The 26,895-nt window shown below is 37.3% G+C and overlaps 1 protein-coding gene across 2 annotated transcripts in view; it reads right to left on the bottom strand.

The window, feature by feature from the left end:
- Window positions 1–820: 820 nt before the first annotated feature.
- Window positions 821–26,895, bottom strand: part of tmem94 (transmembrane protein 94) — a 38,304-nt gene continuing 12,229 nt past the window's right edge. The window contains exons 8-32 of one of the 2 annotated variants that reach the window (XM_073828238.1): window positions 26,023–26,125; window positions 25,548–25,634; window positions 24,212–24,328; window positions 23,806–23,862; window positions 17,917–18,021; window positions 14,326–14,499; window positions 13,930–14,145; window positions 13,510–13,822; window positions 13,067–13,240; window positions 12,877–12,979; window positions 12,570–12,778; window positions 11,536–11,717; window positions 11,317–11,452; window positions 11,099–11,208; window positions 10,385–10,484; window positions 10,154–10,262; window positions 9,663–9,852; window positions 7,275–7,352; window positions 7,103–7,188; window positions 6,899–6,980; window positions 6,628–6,791; window positions 6,451–6,542; window positions 5,363–5,456; window positions 5,098–5,268; window positions 821–3,687 (exon numbers count right to left, since the gene is read on the bottom strand). In XM_073828238.1, coding sequence (XP_073684339.1) covers window positions 3,615–3,687; window positions 5,098–5,268; window positions 5,363–5,456; window positions 6,451–6,542; window positions 6,628–6,791; window positions 6,899–6,980; window positions 7,103–7,188; window positions 7,275–7,352; window positions 9,663–9,852; window positions 10,154–10,262; window positions 10,385–10,484; window positions 11,099–11,208; window positions 11,317–11,452; window positions 11,536–11,717; window positions 12,570–12,778; window positions 12,877–12,979; window positions 13,067–13,240; window positions 13,510–13,822; window positions 13,930–14,145; window positions 14,326–14,499; window positions 17,917–18,021; window positions 23,806–23,862; window positions 24,212–24,328; window positions 25,548–25,634; window positions 26,023–26,125 — 3,325 coding nt within the window. In that variant the 3' untranslated portion in view covers window positions 821–3,614. The remainder of the gene's footprint in view (window positions 3,688–5,097; window positions 5,269–5,362; window positions 5,457–6,450; window positions 6,543–6,627; window positions 6,792–6,898; window positions 6,981–7,102; window positions 7,189–7,274; window positions 7,353–9,662; window positions 9,853–10,153; window positions 10,263–10,384; window positions 10,485–11,098; window positions 11,209–11,316; window positions 11,453–11,535; window positions 11,718–12,569; window positions 12,779–12,876; window positions 12,980–13,066; window positions 13,241–13,509; window positions 13,823–13,929; window positions 14,146–14,325; window positions 14,500–17,916; window positions 18,022–23,805; window positions 23,863–24,211; window positions 24,329–25,547; window positions 25,635–26,022; window positions 26,126–26,895) is intronic. The other variant, XM_073828239.1, reaches the window with a different exon arrangement.

Genomic DNA, 26,895 nt, shown 5'->3' with positions numbered 1-26,895 from the left:
TGGTTTAACTGTAGTAACTATGGTTCTTTGGATTTATTTGTAGTAAAACCAAGGTTAGTTTTTGTAAGGAATATCTTACAAAAGCATTTTTATGGGTTAATATGGTGTATTTTGGCCAGAAGCAACGGTTTATTGTAAAAATTGTATAATAATGGATTTGTTTATTGCAAACATGCAGCTTTTCACTTCACAAGATGTTCACTGATGAACTGGAGTTGTGTGGATTACTTATAAATTATTATGATGCTTTTATTAGCAGTTCGAACTCTCATTTCGATGGCACCCATTCATTCCAGAGGATCCATTGGTAAGTAAGTGATGTAATGCTAAATTTCTCCAAATCTGATCGAATGAAGCAACAAATTCATCTTCGTTGACCCAAGGATGAGTACATTTTAAGTGAATTGTCATTTTTGTGTGAACTAAAATGCCTTAAAAATGGATTTGTTTATTGCAAACATGCAGCTTTTAACTTCACAAGACGTTCACTGATTAATTGGAGTCGTGTGGATTACTTATGAATTATTGTGATGTTTTTATCAGCTGTTTGAACTCTCATTCTGACGGCACCCATTCACTCCAGAGGATCGATTGATAAGCAAGTGATGCAATGCTAAATTTCTCCAGACCTGATCAAATGGATCAACAAATTCATCTATATCTTCAACGCCCAAGAACATTTTAAGCAAATTATAATTTTTGTGTGAACTATTCCTTCAAATATTACAGTAAGTAAAAATGCAGATGTTCAATGACACATTTACATGATCACAATATCATAAGAGACTTTCTTAGCAAAAGAGCACACCTTTGTTTTGAAATGAACATATTTATTAACATAACATCGGTTCACAAATAATCTCTGGGGAAGGGGAGAAATCAATGTTAAAGACATCTTAAAAAAATACAAACTGTACAACATTTATAAATCTTATGAACATTCATAAATAGCAAATATCTGTATATTGGGTCAGTCAGTGTAGGTTGTAGCCCAGGCATGTATTTTGCAGAGAGGTTCAGTACAACCCCTTAAAAGGGCCTGATTTACACTCCTGGATTAAAGATTACAGATTTTCTGACTGATGGAAAAACATCAGCAACATTTTTAATCCATGCATGACTGAGTCAACATATTCAATATTCAGCAGATGAGTAAATCAAGAAACACCTCGCATTCTTATGCTCTTTATCATGCATGCATCAGAAAATAAGGGAGAGAAAATTTTAGAATTAGCAAAAAAAAAAAAAAAAATGACTGTACAAAAAAAAAAAAAAAAAACATTTTTCCTGTTACTACCATTTGTACATAACAGAAGATCAGTGCTTCAAACTTCCCACTATAATGATATGCTATTTTACAATTTGTTATATCACCAATTCAGCACCAATTCAAATATTAACCCCTTTTTGATTTTTCCGATCTGTTAAAATTAACCACAGCTACAGTTATGTAATGGGGCAGTATAACCTCTGAACACATCATACAACCTGCCTTCCTGTAGAATGAGCAGGAAATGTAGAAGAAAGCATGTAACATGCATTGTAACACTTCTAAACATTCAGTGCCTATGACAATCTCTAGATGCATTATGAAAAAGGCTGTTAGGTTGCAATCATCTGCTGTTAAGATGTACAGACTTATTCAATCATTTAAAAATAAATATCAACATTAGAGCAGAGGTTCCAGTATGCATTTGTGATTTAAACTTGAGCAGTGGGACAGGAACGAAAAGGCAGGAAATCAATAAATTAAGACATCTTGCAGTTCATTACATAGAAAAGGGGATAGTCTGTGGCTCATTGGAAAGACAGGTACTTTAGAAAATACTAACTGGGTTTTTGAGTATAGGTTCTTGAGGTTGCATGATGCCTGTACACATTAATCATTTTTCAGATCTACTTTTTACAGATCTAGCAGCAACTTAAAGAGACAGTGCACCTAAAAATTAAAGTCTCATATTGCTCCAAACTCAACATGTTCTACAAAATATCTCCTTTAATGTTCTGCAGATCAAATAAAGTCAGGTTTGAAACAACATGAGGGTGTGTAAATGATGACCATTTTCATTTTTGGGTGCACCATCCTTTTAAATTTGACAAGTCTATGGTAAGTCAGAGGTTTTAGGCTATATGTTAATGAATTGCACTACTATCAGAAAAAATAATGCTGGTAATTTGGAGATTAGCTGGTCAATGTCAGAAAATACACTTGCATGTATTTTTAAATAAGCACATCTGGTGACGCTGTAATTGAGCCCCTTATTCTCCATAGCTGCAGCCCAACTGGATAAATTAAAATCATAATAAAACCTATTCAAATCATGACGTTGCTAAGAACTGTATTAGCAATCAGCTAGAGGTAGAACAGAATAAAAGTTCAATATCCCTCTTTACCAGTAAACACTGAATTCTCTGGATGGGGGCGAAAAAATAATTACAAAAAATACAAATTTAAATAAGCCCAACCCATCCAGAGTTAGATATATTCATTTCACAACATTGGAAATAATTATGCTGAAAAAATGTGCGGTGAGAAACCAGGCAAGTGTTGTCTTGCATGCAAATGTACGCAAAAAAAAATTCAGTGCATTCTGGCTGAGTCACATTAAAAAAAAAACTTTCTGTAGAACAATTCAAGTTGGAACATTCTTCCTTCAGTTGGACAGCTATTGCTTCGCCTGGTTTAAAAAGTCTTTGATTTAAACGTAAGAACTTTGCAGTAAAAATAGTTTAAAAGAAGGCTAAAAAAAGATTCAGCTACTCATGCATTTGATCTGATGTTTGTAAGAGAAAATAAATTTAAAGCCTGAGTGATTCTAGGCAAGCTAGTAAATGAGTTTGCACGTAGTCTCACACTGGCTGCATTTGATTTTGCAAGCTAAGTTTTTCTAGCTGATATATTCTTGTCAATAAATTGTGCATCATGATCACAAAAGAAAACAATGAAAATTTTCCCCTCTAAATATGAGGTAAGTTGAGGTGATGACATTCACATTATAACCTGATAAAACAGGCTTCAACAAGCTCTTACGACGTACTAAATGAACTGCACGAAACCTCTCAGCAGTGTAAGAAAGTGTACGAACACAGAGAAACTACAGCTAAAGCTCATCTCATGAGCGGTCAATTGTCTCATGTTTGAAACAAAGAAAATCAATCAAATTTCACAACATCTAATAAAACAAGCTAAAAAGTAAGAAAAAAATAATCATGCTAATTTAGCCCTCCTTTGTACATTTTGGTATATGTTCTCTATGTCGTGCATTACAGCTTCAGGTTCTGGGAGGGGGGGGGGGGGGTTTCGGGGGAATAAATGAATGGCCTCATTGGAAAACAATCCTGACATTAAAATGACCCTGTCTAAACCAAAGCAGCATGCAGGTGAAGATCCCTCAAATAATACAGATGAAAGCCTAAATCAAAGATAGTTCAGGATCTCACTGATTAAAAACGCAGCCCTCAGTGGCCTTCAGGGCACAAACTGAGTTCCGCCCATTGGAGGTGTTGCAGGAAGCGCTCTGTTGGGGGAAATCCAAAGAAGTTTTCATCTTCTCCAGCACTGAAATGAACATGACGCTGACGTGTACGACCATGACATCCTATATAGATGCAGGTCAGAAGGGAGAGTTCATTCCCAGCTTAGTCTCAAACTGAAGCTTCTGCCTCTTCTGGTAACGCACTCGTACCCTGAAATCAAAGCCATGTTTTCATAAGTTGTGGGTTATATGAGTAATGGTCTATGTAGGCTAGATTTAGGCTAATTTAAAAAGGACTCACATAGGAAATGAAAAAGTAGATTCTGTCCATATTGTGATTTTTTTAATACAATTTAAAATAACTTTTCTACTTTAATGTTTTTCAAATGTAATTTGCTCCTGTGATGGCGAAGCTAGATTTTCAGCAGCCATAAACTCATGATACTTTAGAAATCATTGTAATATGCTGATTGGTGCTTAAGAAACATTTCTTATTATTAATGATTAAAGAGTTTTAGCTGCTTAAATTTTTTGTGGGGAAAAACTGAAACATTATAAAGGTCTTTGCTGTCACTTTTGATGAATGTAATGTGTCTTTAATGAAGAAAAATATATAATCAAACTTTTGAACAGTATACATTGTGCCCTATTCCTCACATAAAGCTACCATACAGCATCCGATTGATTTAAAATTAGCCATATGGTGATTTTATATTTTATACAGTTGAAGTCAAAAGTTTACATACACCTTGGCAGAATCAGCAAAATGTTAATTATTTTACTAAAATTAGATAAATCATACAAAAATACATGTTGTTTGTTATTTAGAACTGAACTGAAAAAGATATTTCAAATAAAAGGTGTTTACATATAGTCCAGAAGAGAAAATAGTTGAATTTATAAAAAATGACCCTGCTCAAAAATTCTTAATACTGTGTTGTTACCTCAATGATTCACAGCTTTTTTTTTTTTTGTTTAGTGATAGTTGTTCATGATCCCTGAACAGTTAAACTGCCTGTTGTTCTTCAGAAAAAGTCTTAGGGTCCCACAGATTATTTGGTTTTTCAGCATTTTTGTGTTTTTGAACTCTTTCCAACAATGACTTAATGATTTTGAGGTCCATCTTTTCACACTGAGGACAACTGAGGAACTCATATGCAACTATTACAGAAGATTCAAACACTCACTGATGCTTTAGAAGGAAACACGATGCATTAAGAGCCAGGGGGTGAAAACTTTTGAATGGAATGATGAGGTGTACATTTCTCTTATTTTGCCTAAATATCATATTTTTTAAATTTAGTACTGCCCTTTACCTGATCTTCAAAATCAAAAAGTTTGAATGATGTCCTTACTACCTTTCTGGGCCTTGAATGTGGTAGTTGCATTGCTGTCTATGCAGGGTCAGAAAGGTCTCGAATTTTAATCAAAAATATTTGAATTTTCGTTCTGAAAATGAACTTATGGTTTTGGAACAACCATTTAAATTTTTTTGGTGAACTATCCCTTTAACTGTATGAAAAAGCAACAAATAGAGATTACGAACCCTGTATGACTGTAGTAAAATGATGACAGAATTTATATTTGTAACTTTACAATTTAAAGCGATTTATCCTCTTACCTGATTTCATGCAGTTTCACTGCTTCATTGATTAGCACCACAAGTACGATGGACAGAGAGACCAACAGCCAGACCATGAGGGGAATGTGATGTAGCGTGAAGACCACTTTAGTACTCCTGTCCTGCCACAACTGATAATCTATCACAGCCTGCACTACCTGTCCCAACAACCTGCAAAACCCATTGGTAAAGTGCATTTAAATGATCACAGGCAAGTGAAAATAGTTCTTTGATAATAAATAACCATTTTCTATATTAAACTTACACCACAGGCACTGTGAGACACCACCATGTGTTACTGAACGGGTTCCTCCTCCATAGGGGTTGTGAACGATGCACATAGCTCAGAGAGATGACCACTAAAAGACAGCAAGATGATAATATAACCTAAGTTAAATGTACTACCAGTCAAAAGTTTTTGAACAGTAAGATTTGTAATGCTTTTTTAAAGAAGTCTCTTCTGCTCATCAAGCCTGCATTTATTTGATCCAAAGTACAGCCGAAACAGTAAAATTTTGAAATATTTTTACCATTTAAAATAACTGTTTTCTATCTGAATATATTTTAAGAGGTAATTTATTCCTGTGATCAAAGCAAAATTTAAGCATCACTACTCCAGTCACATGATCCTTTAGAAATCATTCTAATATGCTGATTTGCTGCTCAAAAAACATTATGTTAAAACCAGCTGAGTAGAATTTTTTCAAGTTTCAATAGAAAGTTCAGAAGAACGGCATTTATCTTTTGTTACTTTATAAATGTCTTTATCATCACTTTTGATCAATTTAAAGGATTCTTGCTAAATATAAGTATTAATTTCTATAATTTCTTATAATTTCCAAAAAACAAAGTTATAGCGACTCAAAGGTTTTGAATGGTAGTGTGTATAAATGTTACAAAAGCTTTTAATTTCAGATAACGCTAATGCTTTGGATCTTTCTATTCATCAACTAATCCTCAAAAATGTACGATTTAAAAAAAATTTAACTGATTTAAATATTGATAATAATAAATAATGCTTCTTGAACAGCAAAATCAGCATATTAGAATGATTTCTGAAGGATCATGTGACACTGAAGACTGGAGAAATTATGCTGAAAATGTATCTTTGATTACAGGAATCAATTACATTTTAAAAGATATTCAAATACTTACTTTAGATCAAATACATGCAGGCTTGGGGAGCAGAAGAGACTTCTTTAAAGAACATGAAAAATCTTACCGTTCAAAAACTGTTGACTTTTAGTGTATATAACATAAAATAACTACAACTGGATCATGTTTTTCACTCATATCCATCTAGATAAACCCTCAGAGTAAGTCAAATGAGACAATGTATTTTATTAAAGTCACCTGTGTGCAAAGCCAGAAACCCTGCCATGATCTTCTGAATCAAAAGCAGCCCATTGGACAATTCACCAAACCACTGCGGGCCTTCCTGGGAGCTATATACATTAATCATTGATTAGCACTTATAACTAATTCATAGCATCTAAACACAGAGAAATTGACATTCAAGTGTTTGTGTACCTGGATGTGAGTATGTGAGAGCAGGCGATGGAGCTGTTTTCAGTTGTTGTGAGGTTAGGTGCTCTGACACACACTTCCTGTAGAGAAAACCCGAAGCCGACTAGGTACGCTAACATTGTAAGACCGAACTTCAACAGGAACCAGCCCAGGAAGTAGTGCTGGGTCTGTGGGTGGGAGTCAAAAATAACACAAATGCACATGTGCGTTATGTCAAGCATGTTGAAATAGTTTGCAGTTTAAATCGAGTGCATTGTATGGTCTCATGACTGACCTTGCGTGGTATGGAGTCTAGATTCTTTCCAGTCGCCACTGTCATAACTGAACTGTCAGGAGGTTTTCCCAGGAAGGACACGCTGTGAATGCCAACATTGTTTATATATATACATTGTGTATATATATATAAAAAAAAATAAAAGTCACAAATATGACACACTGACCTAGTTTTAGTAAAATGCAATATGTGGGCACCTCTTACCTTAGCAGTGGGTAACAGAAGCAGGAAAGCCACAGTATGTCTGTAATGTTCATGGGAGGAGGCAGCTGAATAAGGCAGGCTAGGAACTACAAAACAAAACAAAACATCAACAGTACAAATATAAATTCTGTACATTTCCTGTAAATAATATACAGGTCTGTTTAATTCTCACCTGAATGATGACCAGTGTCAGTTGACACTGCAGTAGGAAGAGGAAGCACTTGCGAATGCCATAAGTGGTGTGTCTCGCCTGAAGATACATTAACAGAGCGCTCAGATTTTTAAAGATTTTCTTATTAGACATAGTAAAAATGAACAGGAAATTATGATGAGGGAATATGATTAGGACTGGTTGCAAGCAAGACTCGAACCCGCACGACTTGTATTCATAAACTTAATCATTTATTTTCAGTACACTGACCTTTTTTTTTGCATGAGCTGTGGTGTGGTGATTAGCAGACATGTTTTAGACACATTGACCTGTGGTGCTCATGTGGGTGATGCAGGTTTAAGTCTTGCCTGCAACATAGCTGATTCCACTCTCCTTCTCCCAATAATGTCATCCCTATTTATTAATGCATCTACATATGTGACCCTGAACCACAACCAGTAATAAGAGTCAGTTTCTGAAATTGAGATTTATACATCATCTGAAAGCTGAATAAATAAGCTTTGTTTGGTAAGGTTTTATAGGACAGGACAATATTTGGCTGAGATACAGCTATTTGAAAATCTGGAATGATGAAAGGACATGGAGCAGGCGAGGCTGTTGAGACTAGCACTAAGCCCCATTGGAGACAGCTCATTACGGTCTCAATTTAGCCTACAGCCTGCAGTGTACCCAAATGTCTCCCATGAGCACCGGGACGGGTACAGAGGATCCAGGGAGATACTAAAACACACAGAGAGTTTCTAAATCCCTACAATCACTTTAAATTCAAATGAGTACTCTAAAAGAAACTTCTGATGGTGCAAAAAAAATCTAAATTCTGAGACAAATCGCCTTTGAAGTTGTCTAAATGAACTTCTTCGTTATGCATATTACTAATCAAAAAATATGTTTTGATATACAGTAGTCAACATTCGAAGTGGATCAAAAAAGTTAATCAAAATTTGTCCTAAGATAAGAACGGGTATTCTTTTTGGTTTTAGGACAAATTTGATGAAAGGTTTTGATCCACTTCGAATGTTGACTACTGTATTTACAGTAGGAAATTTATAAAATATCTTAATGGAACATGATCTTTACTTAATATCCTAATGATTTTTGGCCTAAAAGGAACATTTTGTCCCATACAATGCATTTTTGGCTATTACTACAAATATTCCCATTCTGACTTGTTTTGTGGTCCAAGGTCACATATAATAAGCAGCAAGACATTTTTTTTTATAATCACGCACACTACCTTCCAAAATTTCGGCGTCAGTATGATTCAGATTTTTTTTTTAAAGAAATTTATTCTTTTATTCAGCAAGAACACATTAAATAGCTCAGTGGAAACCATTCTATTTCAAATAAATGCTGTTCATCAAAAAAAAAAAAAGTCTTAAAAGTTTCCACAAAAATATTAGGCAGACACCTCATACATTGGAGAGTATCAAGTAATGACTACTCAAAATTCAGCTTCACCATCACAGGAATACATTTACATTTTTAAATACATTTTTAAATATAATAAAATAGAAAACAGTTATTTGAATTTCTAATAATATTTCATAATATTTCTATTTTCACTGCATTTTTGATCAAATAAATGCAATTTGATTATCATTAAAGGGATAATTCACTCAAAAATGAAAATGCTATGAGAATATTTTTTGTGTTCAAAGAAAACAAAAATAACGATTTTATTCAACATTTGTTTTCCCCTGTGTCACCATCTGCCGCCATTATCGAGAGTATTCTCTCGTAGCTTCGTAAAATAGTTTGTGATGCGAAACTAAAAATAGTTTTAAAAGTTTTTCGTGACGCATCATCAATCTGCCATATTGGCATCACTGAACCAAAAGAAACTCTTAAATTTCATATTTTGCTGATTATTGCTGCTGAAAATGGTCAATTATTGTCATGTTTTGGGCTGAATTAATTGGTCAGACCGGGAAAAACTTTTGGAGAATTATAGACTGCCATAAGTTATAACGACTCAATGAGAAGAGTGCAAAAAAAAAAATGGAACAAAAGGCATTTGTGGTTGGCCAAACTGAAACAGAATTTCCAGGGAAAGAATCTTGACAACATTTGTGTTTGTTCTTATAATTTCTGGTCAGGTAGACTAATATCTTAATTAATACTGCTGGCACGCATCTTTACCACCTATTAACTTTAGTTTGTCAAAATATTTAAACCCTTTCCTGCTTACTAAGTCCTTCTCCATATGATTTAGCAGCTCTATTACAGGTAAAACACTGATGTCACATGGACTACTTTACCAATGTCCTTACTACGTTTCTGAGTCTGGGAACAGAGTTGCAGTGCAGTCTTAGGAGGGTGAGAAAATTATATACAAGAATTATATACAAGATATGTGTATATGTGTGTATATACGAAAGCTCCCCATACCTGCTCTATGAGTTTGACCATGCTGACACTTTCGCCCTGATGGAAGGACATGGAGCAGGCGAGGCTGTTGAGACTAGCACTGAGCCCCATTGGAGACAGCTCACCACAGTCTCCATTTAGCCCGCAGCCTGCAGCGTACCCAAATGACTCCCATGAGCACCGGGACGGATACAGAGGATCCAGGGAGATACTAAAACACACAGAGAGAGTGTTTCCAAATTCAAATGAGTACTCTAAAAGAAACTTCATTTCTTAGCGTGATGTACACTATATATTATGATCTCACAGATTTATAATTTAAACTCACATACATTTAGTATAACAGTAAAGTCATCAAAAGTATGAAATCATGGAAATTATGCACTGCCCAGATACTCATCTTTTTGGCTTCTTGAAAATAGCCATTCATTAGATTGCAGCTTTGTGTAAGATTATAGGTCATATTTAATTATGTTATTATGGTGTACAGTGCAGTGACGCGTGTTACCCACCTGATGTCACTCTGCAGAAAAAGGCAGCTGTTACGGAAGTTTGCGGAGCTTCCCAAACAGCACGTCACCTCTCTGTTCTCCTGCATGATCTTCATCATTTCACACATTGCTGTGACACACAATTTTTTTTCTCATTCGTGATGCAGTTTTTTTCAGGTATACTTCAGAATGAGAGAACAGCAGGTCACAAAGTATAAAAGCTGATTTAAAGCTGTATTGAGGCTGACTTACTTTCAGGGGTGCAGTCTGTGAACAGGGGCACCAGTAGAGGCACATTGTCTATGTTCTTCAAATGAGGACGAACCTGATGAATGCCACGAGGCAGTTTGGCCTATAAAACAACAGAAAAGCATTAAAGGAATAGTTAACAGAGAAGAGAAGATTATCCTATGATTTACTCACTCTTTCTTCTTTCAGAGGAATACAACTGGAGTTATATAAAAAAAAAATATACCTATATCCTGGCTCTTTCAAGCTTTATAATGGCAGTGAATGGCTGTTGAGATTTTGAAGTCCAATAAAGTAGCGTACAACAGTTAGTGGAAGCTTAAGATTACGGTTGATAGTTTTAAATATGGATATTTTCTTAGACAAATGCATTGATTTGCATCAGAAGGCTTTTATAAACTCCCTTGTGTGGAGCACTTTTTAGGTTGGATGGATGCACTTTACTGGACCTCAAAATCTCAACAGCCATTCACTGCTATTATAAAGCTTGGAAGATTCAGGACATTTTTAAATATAACTCTGACTGTATTTGTCTGGCCAAATAAAGTCATATACACCTAGGATGTCTTGAGGGCAAGTAATCATGGGTGAACCATCCCTTCAAACAGTCTATGTAAAGACTCCAAATGCCACTTTAGAAGCGCTCCTGTGTAAATCTGGCTCTAGAATCTAATGCAGCAACATCAGATTCTACTGCTGTTGGAGTAGACTGCTTACTCTGTTGCAGTCTTCTAAGAAACTGGGCACATCACTGTCGGTAGGCTGAAAGCTGGCAAGATCTGATTGGTCTTCAGGCAGTAGAGGGCCCTCTGCATCATCACGAGAATCTAAAAACAAAGAGGAGTTGTGGCATTTAAACAAATTCCAAATGAGTGAGAAATATAATGTAATAGTGTAAGTACATTTAGTGTGCAGGCTGCCAGAAAGACACTTACCCTGCAGAAGGTCATCATGTAGAGATCCTGCTTGGCTAGGGCTGGACGGTGCACCATCGCAGTGACCATCTCCATTTGGGGTTAGAGAAATGTGACAGTTCCAGCCCGTCTCCAAACCCATCTTTTCTGCAAACACCTACAAGCAAAGACAACATTAAGAGGTGACAAAATAGGACATGGCAAATGCATACTTGGTGTGTTTTTCCATCAGTGTCATACTTTGCTGCGCAGCTCATCCTCCATGGAGAAGTACACAAAGCGGATACAAGCTCCCACCAGGTTCTCAATGAGGCGCACAGTGTCCAGGCGGGCCTGGAACTGGGACGACACCATTCCCATGAAGATTTGGCCACTCAGAGCCTGAACACAGTCCTCCTTCTCCAAACCTTCTCCAATACCCTCTGAAACATACAGAGTACACAAACATATTAGAGTTGGTAAGTTTGATCCATTTCAATGAATCAGTTTAAACCATACACTTCTGCCTATCTATCTACACATATCCACACATAAGTGGATAGACAGATAGATACCTGGTGGGTGCATGGATACATGCATACATCCATCTACTGTATGTATGCATGTATCCATCCACCCACCAGGTATCTATCTGTCTATCCACTTATCCATATGTATCTATCCATCAATCCATCTATGTAGCTATCTATCCAGGTATGTATCCATCTGTCCATCTACGTCTATCTATGATCCATCTAACTATGTTTCTATCCGTCCATCCATCTACCTATCTATGTATCTGTCTGTCTGTCTATCATCCATCTGTCTATGCACCTATCCAGCCAGTATCTATCCATCCATCCATCCATCCATCCATCTAACCATCTGTTTCTATTTATCCATCCATCCATCTATGCATCTATCCAGGTATGTATCTACCTGTCTATCCATCTACATATCTATCATCCATTCATCCATCCAATTATACATCTGTCCATATACATTTCTATCATCCATCCATCCATCCATCCATTTCCATTTATCTATCCAGCTATCTATCCAGCTATGCATCTATCCAATCCATCTACATGTCTGTCCATCTATGTATCCATCCATCCACCATATCTATCTGTCTGTCCATCCATCCATGCATCCAATCATCTGTCTATCCATCCGTTTCTATTCATCTATCAATCCAGCTGATGTATCTATCTATCTTTCGGATCAGCTGATCATCAAGATATATTTTTAGCTCTATTGTCCAGACTGTGAGCTGAACGGAAAATGTCTCTTACCATCAGAGCTCCAGCTGTTCCTGCGGCTGCCGTATTTGATGGGGGTGGTACTGGGAAGCTCCACCCCAGAAAAAAGTGTGGGGCCTGGAGCCAGCTCCACACACTTTCCATTGAGCTGTTCAGACAACGCCACCTGCATAGGCTTATAGGCGAATGCAGAACAATATCCTGACAGACAGGCACGTTGGTAGAAATCTAAAACCTTTTTCCTATGAAACATAAAATCATACTTTAGCACAGAAACAAAATTTTCCACTCTGCATATTAGGAAAACTAAGTGTCATTTTTTTAAATTAGCATCTCTGACCTATCCGAGCCAGACAGCGGATAGATATCCGCCCCGTCCCAGAAATCTGTACAGGATTCTAGGATGAGATCGGCCGAGCCGTGGGAGAGCATCTGTACATTATCTGAACAGAGTTAAAAGGACAAAGGTCAGTGACCAAACAAAGCACCAAGGACAAACAGGAAGTGAGATAGAAAACAATGGGCCGTACTGGTAGTGCTGTCCCTGACGAACAGACTGATGAGGTGACTGATGGGGGGCTGGCGTTTGGTGAAGTGATGGACGCGCCGAGGGGCAGATTCTTTGGCCTTTTCTCCGGAAGGGAGCTGGTACAAAGCCAGATGATTCTCATGCTTAAATAGTTCCCTTGCCCCCGGAGTGAAACCTGACACACAACAGGACAGGAAAAAACAAGCCAGTAATCTTAAGAAATGGTGTCAAGATACTAAAAAGAAATTTAATCACTAGTTACTAGAAGTACTGCCAGACTAGAAGTTATCAATAAAAATAGATGCACAATATGTCTTTGTATTGCTCTGTATTCTTGTGACGGGCAGCCCACAAAAGCTACAGGAGCCCAAAGTAATGAAAGATTATTGTGCAATATTATAAATAATGAAAATGTATGTTTATTAACAAGCTTCTCTCATTTACCTATAAGGCGAGATAGTTCACAGAGGCCCCAGGGAACATGAACAGGTAGAACCGCCCCATGGCATTCCTGCAGCGCCAGGTTTGACAAGTGATCTGAGAATCTGCAGAGCTGCTTAGTGACGGTGGCATTGCACAGGTTTAATAGGATGTTCAACCCAAGAGGCTTCAAAGAGGGTAGGTGATTCTGCCAACTAGAATCATCAAACTGGATGCTGACAGGGTTCTGTTGATCCTGGGACAAGCTCAACATCTCCAGATGATAGTCGCACACAAAATCTTCTGCTTCACATAGATCATCACCCACACCGCATGGCTGGAAATAGAAACACACACACACACACAAACACAAACACATAAAACCAAACTGCATAGTTACAACCTGAACCAGCTCTAATATCAACAATAAAGCTGTAGTCCTACCTGAGCAATGCCATCTTCACCACCCTCAGTGTCATGGCTGAAACTGACATTGGAGCCAGATGGGTGTTTGGAACGGGTGGGTTGGGGTCCTCGACGCTGCCGCTGGGTGTCTGAGGAGCGGGCGGTGTCATGTGATGTCTCGCTGGGTTCCTGCTCAGCCATGTGAAGGGAGGGTTCAAATGCTGGTAAACACAGCAGTGCTTCGCCTTCCTGAGGCTAAACGCAGGAAAACACACACAGACAGACTGATGCAAGACAAAACACAGATGCTAAAATAACAACTTATTCAACTTCAGCTCTACAATGTCCAATTAAATACTGTTTTTCTGCAATAACCTAATTCAATCATCATAATTAAAAGAAATTATGATGCTCCAGTCTAGCTATGAGTAGTACCTCATCTCGTTCCTCCTCGCCCTCTGTCCTGCAGAGGGAGTTGACTGACAGGTCATCTCTGAGGTCATCCTGGCTGTCATGAGGAGGTTCCACACGTCCGCTGAAGAACAGCACAGTCTCGGGACTGGGGTTGGGCCAGGACAGAATGCCCTGCTTATCCACGCAGCACAGCACCTATGAAAGGTCAGGAAATTTTAATTAAAATGATTTTTGTGTACTGCTGATGAAGAACAGCTACAAAAGTAATACAACTACACTTCCCATCAAGCATGAGGGCCCATCATAATGATAAAATACATTAAAAGTAAGTAATACATATCCTTTTTTACAGCTGAAGTCAAAAGTTTACATACACCTTGCAGAATCTGCAAAATGTTAATTATTTTATCAAAATTAGAGGGATCATACATGTTTTTTTTATTTAGTACTGACCTGAATAAGATATTTCACATAAAAGATGTTTACATATAGTCCACAAGAGAAAAACCACAGCTGGTTTTTTTTTTTTTTTGGTTTAGTGATAGTTCTTCTTGAGTCCCTTGTTTGTTCTGAACAGAGAAACTGCAAGGTGTATGTAAACTTTTGACATCAACTGTAGTTCTGTCCAGTGATGCACGGGTTCATCCGAAATGAGCGGGTGCCCGCGGTCACCCGCGGTTACGAGTCATCCAAAAATATTTTTAATAATATTCGGGTCGCGGTCGGTCGGGTCATTTGAAATAAAGATGCCAATTAAACCTTTGTAATTTATATAGTAGGACACAATTTTCTATGAAATACATAGACCTACTAGCCTAGAATCTAGACGCGCCCCTAGCGGCAGCAAATTACATTTGCTTCTAAGGTCAGTCTAGTTACTCTCAATTCACTTAAATTTCCGAAAAATCCAAGATGTACCGGGCCAATCACGAGTCGGTGGGCGGGCTTAACATGATGACCACTGACCTGCGTCCATAAGTTCAGTCAGACATGAATTCCTGGTTCCGTGAATTAAGCGTGGAAAACTGAACAGTATTTATATTTTTTTTTTACTTTTGATACACAGCCACGTCCATGTGTCCTGAGCAGGAGCTCGTTACATCTGAACGCGCTGTGGTGTAGATAGAATACGCAAACACCGGAAGCGATCTGTGGCGTGTATACGACACTCATTGTTTACACAGCACAAGAGATTGTGGATATAGCGGCTATTCAAAATGGTAATTACTTGCGCTTGTCCTGGTTGTTCAAACCCATTTAAAGCTGAAAAAGATTACGTTGGCTTGGGGAAACTCATCCTGGACTTTTTTTTTACATATTTCCCCTTTTGGGTGTTTGCGTATACTACATCAAAGCGCGTTCACATGTGACGAGTCGAATCATAGATATGCTAAACTCGTGCTCATGACAGATGGACGTGGGTTTGTATCAAAGGTAAAAAGAAAATTATATAAATACTGTTCATTTTCTTGCAAAAACCGATCGTTTCGTGTCTTAGGACATCAGTGTATCGTCACGAGCCGCAGGGTGTAATTTGGATTTGTCTGTGCATGTTTTGTTTACTTTTAAAGGTTTAGTGCCCATCTATGTCTATTATTTAGCTGACAGACTGCACAGTGCACTGATTTTTGTTAAAAATCTTCGTCGCTCTGACTACGTCACCTGACCGACTAAGTCTCTGATTGGTTGTAGCGCTATCCTATTGCCTGGAGAGGAGTTTGAAAGACAACCGTTTATCCCACCCCTCCGGTTGAGGCCTGTCTATGGAGAGTGCCCAGACCCTACATTTATGTGGGTCTGGCTTGCCAGGCTATAGACCTACACTTTCTTGGCTGAATAATATTTACCTTTTGAATGTTGAGCGTTATTAACTGTTGAATAAATGCTGACGCGGGACAAAATGCCCGATTTCCCAACACGCTGAACTGAGCAGTGCCATACCATTTTAACAGGCTACTTTTAAACGCATATAGATCAGTAATGTCAGCTTTATGTATTTTCTGAGAGGGGGTGGGATTTTTGTTGGGAAAGTCGGAGAGAGACGCACACATTGATTAGACTGGATAAACACATGCAGCATCTTAATTGTTAAGAAAATGGTATAAATGTCTCGAATATTTTGATCATGTCCAATGCTTCTCTTTCTTTTTAGGAATTATTAGACACATTTCACTATGTCTTTTCAAATGCCTAGGTCTGTTTAATTTCCTTAATTATACAATTTCTAGCACTATTTTTAAACGTTTATTCAAGCAATAATATATAAATTATCTCATGTATATGCTTGTTTAAAACCAGGGATTAAAAACGAATTCCAAGTAAAAACTGTATTTTTCTTTACATTTCCAGAGAGCGAAACGAACAAAATTAAACAGTACTTAATAAATTCAAAGCACTATAATTTCCTTATTCATTTGATACAACTATTATAGCTATACAAATATAAAATAATATTATTTTGTCATATTCGTGATTCCTGAATTTATATATGAAAACTTTGTTTTGAAGTGCATTCATTATGTTTGTATAAGAAAATTCGTTAACCTAGCCTATTAAGTTGATTTAATATTCTTGATAATTTTTAGAAGAAGTTAAAAGTTAAGAAAAAAGGAATTAGCTTGTAGTCTATATATATTTAGGGCTATAGGCTAATCTTTTTCTTAACTTTTATTACACTGTAGATCAAAATAAAATAATTCTTGATCATATAACATCAGAGAATCACAGACATAATTTAGAGCACTTCGAAAACGCAACTATTTAAATCTGTATAAAGGAAAGACAAAATAAATCACAACAAGAACAATCTGTATTTTTCTTGTAATCAAGAACATGTCTTTTGACAAAATTAGCCTACCTAATGCCGAATGATGTTTGACTGAACGCACCGCCGCAGCCGCATATAATCGCTGTCAGTCGCAAATATTAAACATGCAGGTCAGGAAGCGGGTCGGGTACAATATTTACTTTTTTTTTTCTTTTTTTTTTGCGGTCCAAGTTGTGGGCGGGTTAGTTGAAAATGTCGGTCGGGTTCGGGTTGTTTATACATTGACCCGCGCATCACTGGTTCTGTCACACAACATTTGCAATGTTTATGTTAGGATTATACTTTTCTAAATGCATTTCAAACTGATTTTAAATTCATATTTCATATATGGTCATGTTTTGGACATCTAGCCTATTTGCAGTGCTGCATTTATGCCCTCTAGCCTTGCATCATAAAGTCTATTTATTTACTGTAAACACCGCTTGACATTGTGTATACATACTGCGGGATGTGTTGTAATTACGGTTTGTGGTAATTACCAGCATGATACAGATACAGTATCTCAAGGATGTAAACAAACGTTTAAGAATAGGGACAGGACCAAGTTCTTAAAACGGTCCTGCTATTAAAGAGACATATTGATTGACCACTAATCTACATATCTGAACGGGAAAACTGCCCTCCTGAATGTCTGTAAATTGATAATTAGGTTGAAGACAAGCCAAAATGGTCCTTTCATCTGTATTCAGTTTTTGAATACATGAATATTAATACATTTTTTTCTTTTATCAGATTTCAAGCAGGAAGTGTAGTATTTCTAGTGTGCCAGCAGAGGGAGTACTTACAGTGACTGAACCCAACGAGTGCAGCAGACTGGAGGTATAACAGAGGGTCTGGGACTCTCCCTTCAACACACTGACCAGGTGTCTCCACACACAGCGTAGCATCTCCTGTACACAAGCGCACACAAATATGGTGTGAGTGTCATCGTCTCCCCTGACTGAAACTTAAATCCATGTATCAGCAGCTCTGGGTTTCGAATGGCTCTGCAAAAGTGTCAGGATTTATGAAACCTGAAGCCTGGTCCTGGATGTCATCATCACACAAAACACACAGACACTTTCTCTCTCACACTCACACACACACACACACACACACACACACACACACTTAAAAGTGAAGCTCTGTAAGACAAAGCCTGGGAGAGTTAGGTAAGAAAAAATAAGTAGTGTCCAGTCTTGGGTTTGTCCTGGTCCTTACAGAGAGTTCATAAAGATAAATGCACCTTGCAGAAGGAAAAGAAAAGTGAGAGAGAAACTGAATTGCCTGAATGACAGAAGATTTAAAACAGAAGCAAACAGCTGAAAGCTTGACACAGCATCTAAAGGAGAGCAGCACTGCAGAGGAAGAACTGAAAACCGTTAGTTGCAGGTGAATCTGATGCACATCAGATGTCCAAGAATCCACCTTCAAAGTCAACATGAAATCAAAACTGAACTAAAATTCAGCATATTGGAATGGTTTCTGAAGGACCATTTGATACTGAAGACTGGAGTAATGGCTGCTAAAAAAATCTTTCTTTTGTCAGGAATACATTACACTTTAAAATATACTAAAATAATTAAAAAAAGGTTATTTCATCTTGCATTATAATAAAAGAATAACAAATACAAAAAAATTGTTTTGTCTTTCAAAAAAAAATTGATCCCAAACTTTACTCCCAAACTGTAAATATTAAGAGTGAACTGATTTTCGCCCTGGCCAATTATCAGTGTCTATATTAAGCAGTTTGTATGGTTATCAGTATCTGTCATTTTCCAAACCAATTTGGCGGTAAAATAATTGAAAATCATTTTAAGAAAATTCTTAATTTTGACATTAATTTTCATTTCTACATCAGACATACAGTTGCAATCGAAATTATTCAACCCCCTTGACCTGCAAAACATTTTGCTGCAGTGAACACAATTTTGTAAAAGCAACTCAACAAAGGCATCAGTACACTATTAGAGAAATGTATAAATACACATTTAAGTCATTCTGAAAACGGAAGCTATTGAATAAAAAAATAAATAAATCAAATTGGCTCTAAATGTTCATGTTCAAAATTATTCAACCCCTAGAAGTTAAATTTGGTGCAGAATCTTTTATTCTTTAAAACCGCCAATAAACGCTGCCTGTAAGTGCTTTGAAGCTTCTGTCACCTCTCTACTGCAATCTTGGCCCATTCCTCGCTTGAAAAAGCTTTCAGATCACTCGTAATCTTTAGTTTTCACTTTGCCACTTCTTTCTTCAAATGCAACCAAATATTTTCAACGAGAATTAAATCTGGAGACTGAACAGGCCACTCAAGTACATTCAATGTCTGATCCTTGAACCAAGCATACATTTTTGGATGTATACTTTGGGATGATAGCCCTTCAGGAAAGTCCACTGATCATCAGCTTTAGTCTTTGCACCAAAGGCATCACAATTCTTGCCAAAATGGCCTGATACTTCAAAGAATCCATGATGTTCTTCATACGGTCATGGTTTCCACTTACTGCTACGATAAAACACCCCTCGAACAGGACTGGTCCACCCCAAAGTTTGACGATGAAGATGGTGTTCTTCTGCTCATAACCTCTGCCTTTTTTGCACCAGACATACCACTGATCCATAGGTCCAGAAAGTTCCAGTTTGGTCAGATCACTCTATAAAACATTCTTGCAGAACTCCACGTCTATCTAAATGAATTTTAACATGTTCATGTCGGCCTTTTTGTTCTTCTTGGTCAAGAGTGGTATTCGGCAAGATGTCTCAACATGAAGGCCATAATTGTCTAGTGTTTTTGTTATACACTGCATTGAAATGTTCTTCCTCCTTTCGTTGGGTCATCTTACAACTCTTTGGTTGTACATTGCAGGTTTTTCCTCAGTTGTTCTGATCAAACATTTTATGATATTGTGCTTTTTTGTTCAACAACTTCAAAGGTTTTCTGGTACAACACAGTTTAAACTAAGGAATAAGGATGCCAGCTGCGTCTCTGGGAACCTTTAATGCCATGGAAATCTTCATATAGCCTTAGACTTTCTAAAGTAATACAATTATTTATTCTCTGTAGCTTCTCTATAGCTTTTGTGAGAGCTGTGTTGACTTTGTCATATTAGCTACTAAAACGTCAGCACATGCATGGGCTAACTGTATGTATGTGTAACAGCACAAGCTAATTTTGTTTTCTAATAGAGTTTCTAAAGGCTTAATTATGTTTTAAGACAAATTTGTTCCCCACCATACAAATAAGTGACTAAAAAAACAGCAATGTTAAACAGGGGTTGAATAATTATGACATAGCTGTGTTATTAAAAAATCCTAGAACTCAAAAATATTACATTATATGTTGACATTATCACTTTTAATATGTCAGTAATTGGTTATAGATGCAATTTTTATAAAGTCCTGGATCTTCAGAAAAGCTTGTATTTGTAAACTACTGCAGTCTCTGGAGGGTTGAATCATTTTAATTGCAACTGTATACATTACCAGTCAAAAGTTTTTGAATGTTTTTTTTTTAATAAGTCTCTTCTGCTCACCAAGCCTGCATTTTTTTAAACCAAAGTTCAACAAAAACTATTTTTATTATTTAAAATAACCGTTTTCTTTTACAACATATTTTAAAATGTAATTTATTCCTGTGATTAAAGCTACATTTTCAGCATCATTAGCACAGTGAATATACAGATCCAAAGATCAGCACTGAGTTCTTTGGGGAAATAATTACAGAAATTAATAATAATAGAAATTATAGAAATTTAGCAAGATCAAAAGTGACAATAAAGAAATGTATAATGTTCAAAAGGTTTTTATTTCAGATAAATGTTGTTAGTCTAATATGTCTATTCATCAAATGTTAGATGCTAAAAAAAATTAGCTTTGAAATCACAGGAATAAATTACATTTTAAAATATATTCAAATAGAAAACAATTGTTTTAAATAGTAAAAATATTTCAAAATTTTACTGTTTTTGCTGTACTTTGGATCAAATTAATGCAGGGTTGGTGAGCAGAAGAGACTTACTGCTCAAAAACATTTGACTGGCAGTGTATATCGGTTCATAAAGTTATCGGCCATGAAAACACGTATTGGTTGACCCCTAGTAAATATATCTGCTGACCTCAAATCTAACAGACATGAAAACTACTTAAATGTCAAATTTTGATTTCATTGGGTCTTTAAAGACTCACATCATCACACACACACACACACACACACACACACACACACACACACAGACACACACAGACACACACAGACACACACAGACACACAGACACACAGACACACACACACACACACAGACACACACACACACACACACACACACACACACAGACACACACACACACACACACACACACACACACACACACACACACACACACACACACACACACAGACACAGACACAGACACACACACACACACACACACACACACACACACACACACACACACACACACACACACACACACACGTTGGGTTTACATGTTTTATGGGGACATTCCATAGGCGTAATGGTTTTCATACTATCATTCTATCGCCCTACACCTACCCTACACATAAACCTAGCCCTCACAGGAGATTGTGCACACTTTTACTTCCTCAAAAAAAACTCATTGTGCATGATTTATAAGCCTGTTTCCTCATGGGGACCTAAGAAATGTCCCCACAAGGTCAAAATCTACTGGTATTACTATCCTTGTGGGGACATTTGGTCCCCGCAACGTGATGAATACCAGGTACACACAGACACAGACAGACACAGACACAGACACAGACACAGACACAGACACAGACACAGACACGTTGGGTTTACATGTTTTATGGGGACATTCCATAGGCGTAATGGTTTTCATACTGTACAAACCGTATTTTCTATCGCCCTACACCTACCCTACACATAAACCTAGCCCTCACAGGAGATTGTGCACACTTTTACTTCCTCAAAAAAACGTGATGAATACCAGGCACACACAGACACACACAGACACACACAGACACACACAGACACACACACACACACACACACACACAGACACACACACACACACACACACACACACACAGACACAGACACACACACACACACACACACACACACACAGACACACAGACACACACACACACACACACACACACACACACACACACACACACACACACAGACACAGACACAGACACAGACACAGACACAGACACACAGACACAGACACAGACACAGACACACACACACACACACACACACACACACACACACACACACACACACACACACACACACACACACACACACACACACACACACGTTGGGTTTACATGTTTTATGGGGACATTCCATAGGCGTAATGGTTTTCATACTATCATTCTATCGCCCTACACCTACCCTACACATAAACCTAGCCCTCACAGGAGATTGTGCACACTTTTACTTCCTCAAAAAAAACTCATTGTGCATGATTTATAAGCCTGTTTCCTCATGGGGACCTAAGAAATGTCCCCACAAGGTCAAAATCTACTGGTATTACTATCCTTGTGGGGACATTTGGTCCCCGCAACGTGATGAATACCAGGTACACACAGACACAGACAGACACAGACACAGACACAGACACAGACACAGACACAGACACAGACACAGACACGTTGGGTTTACATGTTTTATGGGGACATTCCATAGGCGTAATGGTTTTCATACTGTACAAACCGTATTTTCTATCGCCCTACACCTACCCTACACATAAACCTAGCCCTCACAGGAGATTGTGCACACTTTTACTTCCTCAAAAAAACGTGATGAATACCAGGCACACACACACACACACACACACACACACACACAGACACACACAGACACACACAGACACACACAGACACACACACAGACACACACACACACACACACACACACACACACACACACACACACAGACACACACACACACACACACACACACACACACACACACACACACACACACACACACACACACACACACACACACACACTTTAACTGTGCAAAGTTCATGAAGAGCTTCTTAAAACCTTCCTTTTTGTATTACAAAGTCTTTGAAATAAGAAATCAAACAGCAAAACAGTACAACACTTTCAGTCTGCTTATATGTCTAATTTGTCCATGCAGACAAATACTTACCACACTTTGGAATTTTTAAAGGGAAAAAACATCATGCAGAAGTTCTCAAAATGTACATGAACTCAGATAAATGTAGTCCAGACAAGCACCACCACTATAAAGAGAGCGTATACTCTATCATGCAAACCTCAGGCAGACAGAAGGTGGGCAGGCAAAGGCCGAGGGGTCACAGGTCAGCGTGTGGGAGGGGGGTGCCAAACTAACCGGCAGCACAAGAAGCGAAAAGGTGTAAATAAATCAAAAAGACCGTGGGTGTACTGGCTGATTTTGCAGACTTGATCGAACGAGGTGGGATGAAGTGACTGCGATTTTTAAAATAAATAATGACAACAATCTGAGAAAAAAAAAGTGACGGAAGAAAAAAAACAGGCTCTTCTCATAGTGATCCTCTGATAAACAATTTGACATGAGCAATAATCAGAACAAAAAGGTGAAGAAAAAGATGACGGTTGTGGCAGGGTCCAGAGCAAGGGAGAAGGTTCACAAGAAGCGTGTGGTGAACAGGTGGGAGAGGAGGAGGAGGAGGAATACAGAGGATATACCTGGGAGGACACCACTTCCGTGTAGCTGCTTAGAGTGTCCTCAGAGAACTTAGCAAGCTGGGACGAGAGAAAAGTCTGATTAAACACCTAAGCAGACGGTCAGCCCTCCGTTTCAACTCTAGCCTGATCGCTTCACCTCGGCTCCGCAATCCCTCCCTAAGCCTCTCTACTACTAGTGTGAGCTGGGCCAATGTGCTTTACTTCCTCATGCAGTGTTACGGCTGCAAATCAAAGTTAATACACACAGTAATCATATACAGAGCGAGTTACAGTTTAGCAGCAATATCCGTCGGTGTGGGATCGGGGAAGTTTTTGTGCATATTTTGTGTCTGCATATTTGTGAGTGTGAATTGTTAATGAATAGCATAAACAAGTGAATGAATGTGTGGTGTTCTGTCTGTCTTACCAGGCCAGTGGGAGAGTTACGGCTGGACTCGGCTAACACGCGGGCCTCTCCGTACGCGTTGACCAGAATCCACATCACAGGAAACAGAAGAGGTAAAATGGGCAATACACCCATCATCTATTCATCAGAAAGAACAAGAGAAGGAGAAAAAGAGGGGAAGAGAAACATTAATACCACCATTATTGTGGCAAATAATGATAAAGATTTCAATTATTTAAATTATTTCCACTACCAGTCAAAAGTTTTTGAACAGTAAGATTTTTAATGTTTTTAAAGAAGTCTCTTCTGCTCACCAAGCCTGCATTTATTTATTTGATCCAAAGTACAGCAGAAACAGTAACATTTTGAAATATATTTATCAATTTAAAAGAACTTTTCTATTTGAAAATATATATTTTTTTCTTATTAATACTTTTATTTAGCAAGGATGCATCAAAAGTGATGATAAAGACATTTATAATGTTAAAAAAGATTTGTATTTCAAATAAATGCTGTTCTTCTGAACTTTCTATTCATCAAAGAAACCTGAAAAAAATTATATTCAGCTGTTTTCGACATGATAATAATAAATGTTTTTTGAGCAGCAAATTAGAATATTAGAAAGAATTCTGAAGGATCGCGTGACTGGAGTAATGATGAGCTTCTTTGAAATCACATCTTAAAATATATTTTCAAATAGAAAACAGTTATTTTAAATAGTAAAAATATTTCAAAATTGTATGATTGTACTTTGGATCAAATAAATGCAGGCTTGGTGAGCAGAAGAAACTTCTTTAAAAAAAAAAACTTTTACTGCTGGTGTACATATTTTACCCAATAAATAACTTTGAGCTTGGCACAACTAGAATATTTTTTTTTTTATATAAAAATGTTCATGGAGTTATTAGATTTTAGAAATTAACATCATATTCCCAGGAAACCAAACATCAGAAACCTTCAGTTTTTGTAATGCTTTGGCTTATTTTAATGCTTATTTGGCTTTTTTTAAATCACTTTAAGTCATCTTGAGGTTGAGCACCACTGTTTTAGTATATAGTGATGGTTTAAAAAAATGATATCCCTCTGTAAAAGCAATTTAGTTGTTTGCTTTTGTTTGGAAAATTATATGAGTAGTGTTTTCTTCCCACAATGCCTTTCAAGGGTGCAAAAATTTCATTTGAAATTTGCCTAACCACTCTAATGTCCTGATATTAAAGGTGTAATAAAAATATATTAAATTACAAAGAAAATTGCTTTAAAATAACATTTACTATTCTCAGAGTACAAAAGCAGTTCTGAATAAAAAAAATAAAAAAAACTGAAAGAAAAATTTGACTTGTGATGAACTATTATCAACCTGCAACTGAAGAAAGTTGAAGGGTCCAGGGGTGAGACCAGGAGTGTCACAGAAGTACCGGATCGTGTTAATAGAGAAAAAGGCCACCTATAAATGAAAAAGTCAACCAAAGATTATCATCAGTAAATGGACGCACATTTTCACACTATTTTTTTTTTAATCGTCATGTGTTATCATACATCATGTGAGCATCATGACAGCTTTCACACTGACTGCGTTTCATCACATCATTTTATGTTGCTCCATAAAAGCTAACATTGCAAAAGATTGTGTTGATAAACAGGTTTACAGAAAATAATCACCTTATTTTCTGCTGAGTTCAAAAGTCTCATAAGTAAAAATCTACAAACTATGCATTGTGAATACAGCAAACTGTTAATATGGGTGTCAAAAAGGGTGTGCTCGCAGACGCAATATGTGTGAAACAGACCCTGTTTGAAAACTTAAAGTGTGCATGTGTTCAGTTTTGTCATACCAATACAGCAGGACAGGCGAATTTGGCAATGATAGACTGCACTGTGAACCGTTCATTATCAAGGGCTGTGATTTGACGGGAGAGAGCCAAATCAAGACTGTTCCTATTGGTCAAAAAAAAGGTGATTAGTTACTATTAGCTGCTGTGAGAACACAAAAATGTATATAATCACAAAGATGATGTATAATTATCATTTCTTGAACTTAACCAAACCCAAAAATATTTCAGCATTTATCCATCTTTTTCTTTAATGCGGAAGCAAGCTTATGGGTGAGATTTCTAGTTCATTATCCGCTATAGGGAAGTAATGACAAAAATAACAACGTCCAGTAAACTGTAAAAATACTTGCACTACAAACCAGTGTGTTCATAATTAACCCTTTATAGGGCGAGGCACCATATTTGATCACTTAATCGAACATTTTCAATAGCGTCTGCCTCCCTTGTATGAGATCGTGTAAGCACTTGGATTTGTCCCAGCCAATCAACAGATGTTAGTCTACGTCACGGATAGCGACACAATGGCATCTGACCAATCGGAAGTTGTCTGGGGCGTTTCAAACTTCAACGTGCTTCCGGAATGAGAAAATGCTGATTTACGCTCCTACTTTGTCCCACAAAAAACGGAGAAAGCATCGAAATGCACAATGGTAAGTCAATGAAACTCACACATTATATAGCTGAATAGTTGTGTTATATGGTGATATAGACGTTGTTTGCGTTTGATTTCTAGAAATTAGTGAACGATGTGGTAAAAAAAATGGTGTGATCATATTTGATCATACGCCCATTTGTGGTAACACAACAGAATGTCCATTTTTAGACATACACCCGGTTCAGGTAAAAGTAAGGCAAGTGATAGTTTGGCTGTTT

Source organism: Garra rufa, chromosome 22, assembly GCF_049309525.1.
Source record: "Garra rufa chromosome 22, GarRuf1.0, whole genome shotgun sequence".
In the NCBI taxonomy this organism is placed as follows: Eukaryota; Metazoa; Chordata; class Actinopteri; order Cypriniformes; family Cyprinidae; genus Garra; species Garra rufa.
This window is presented reverse-complemented; position numbering and strand designations above follow the sequence as displayed.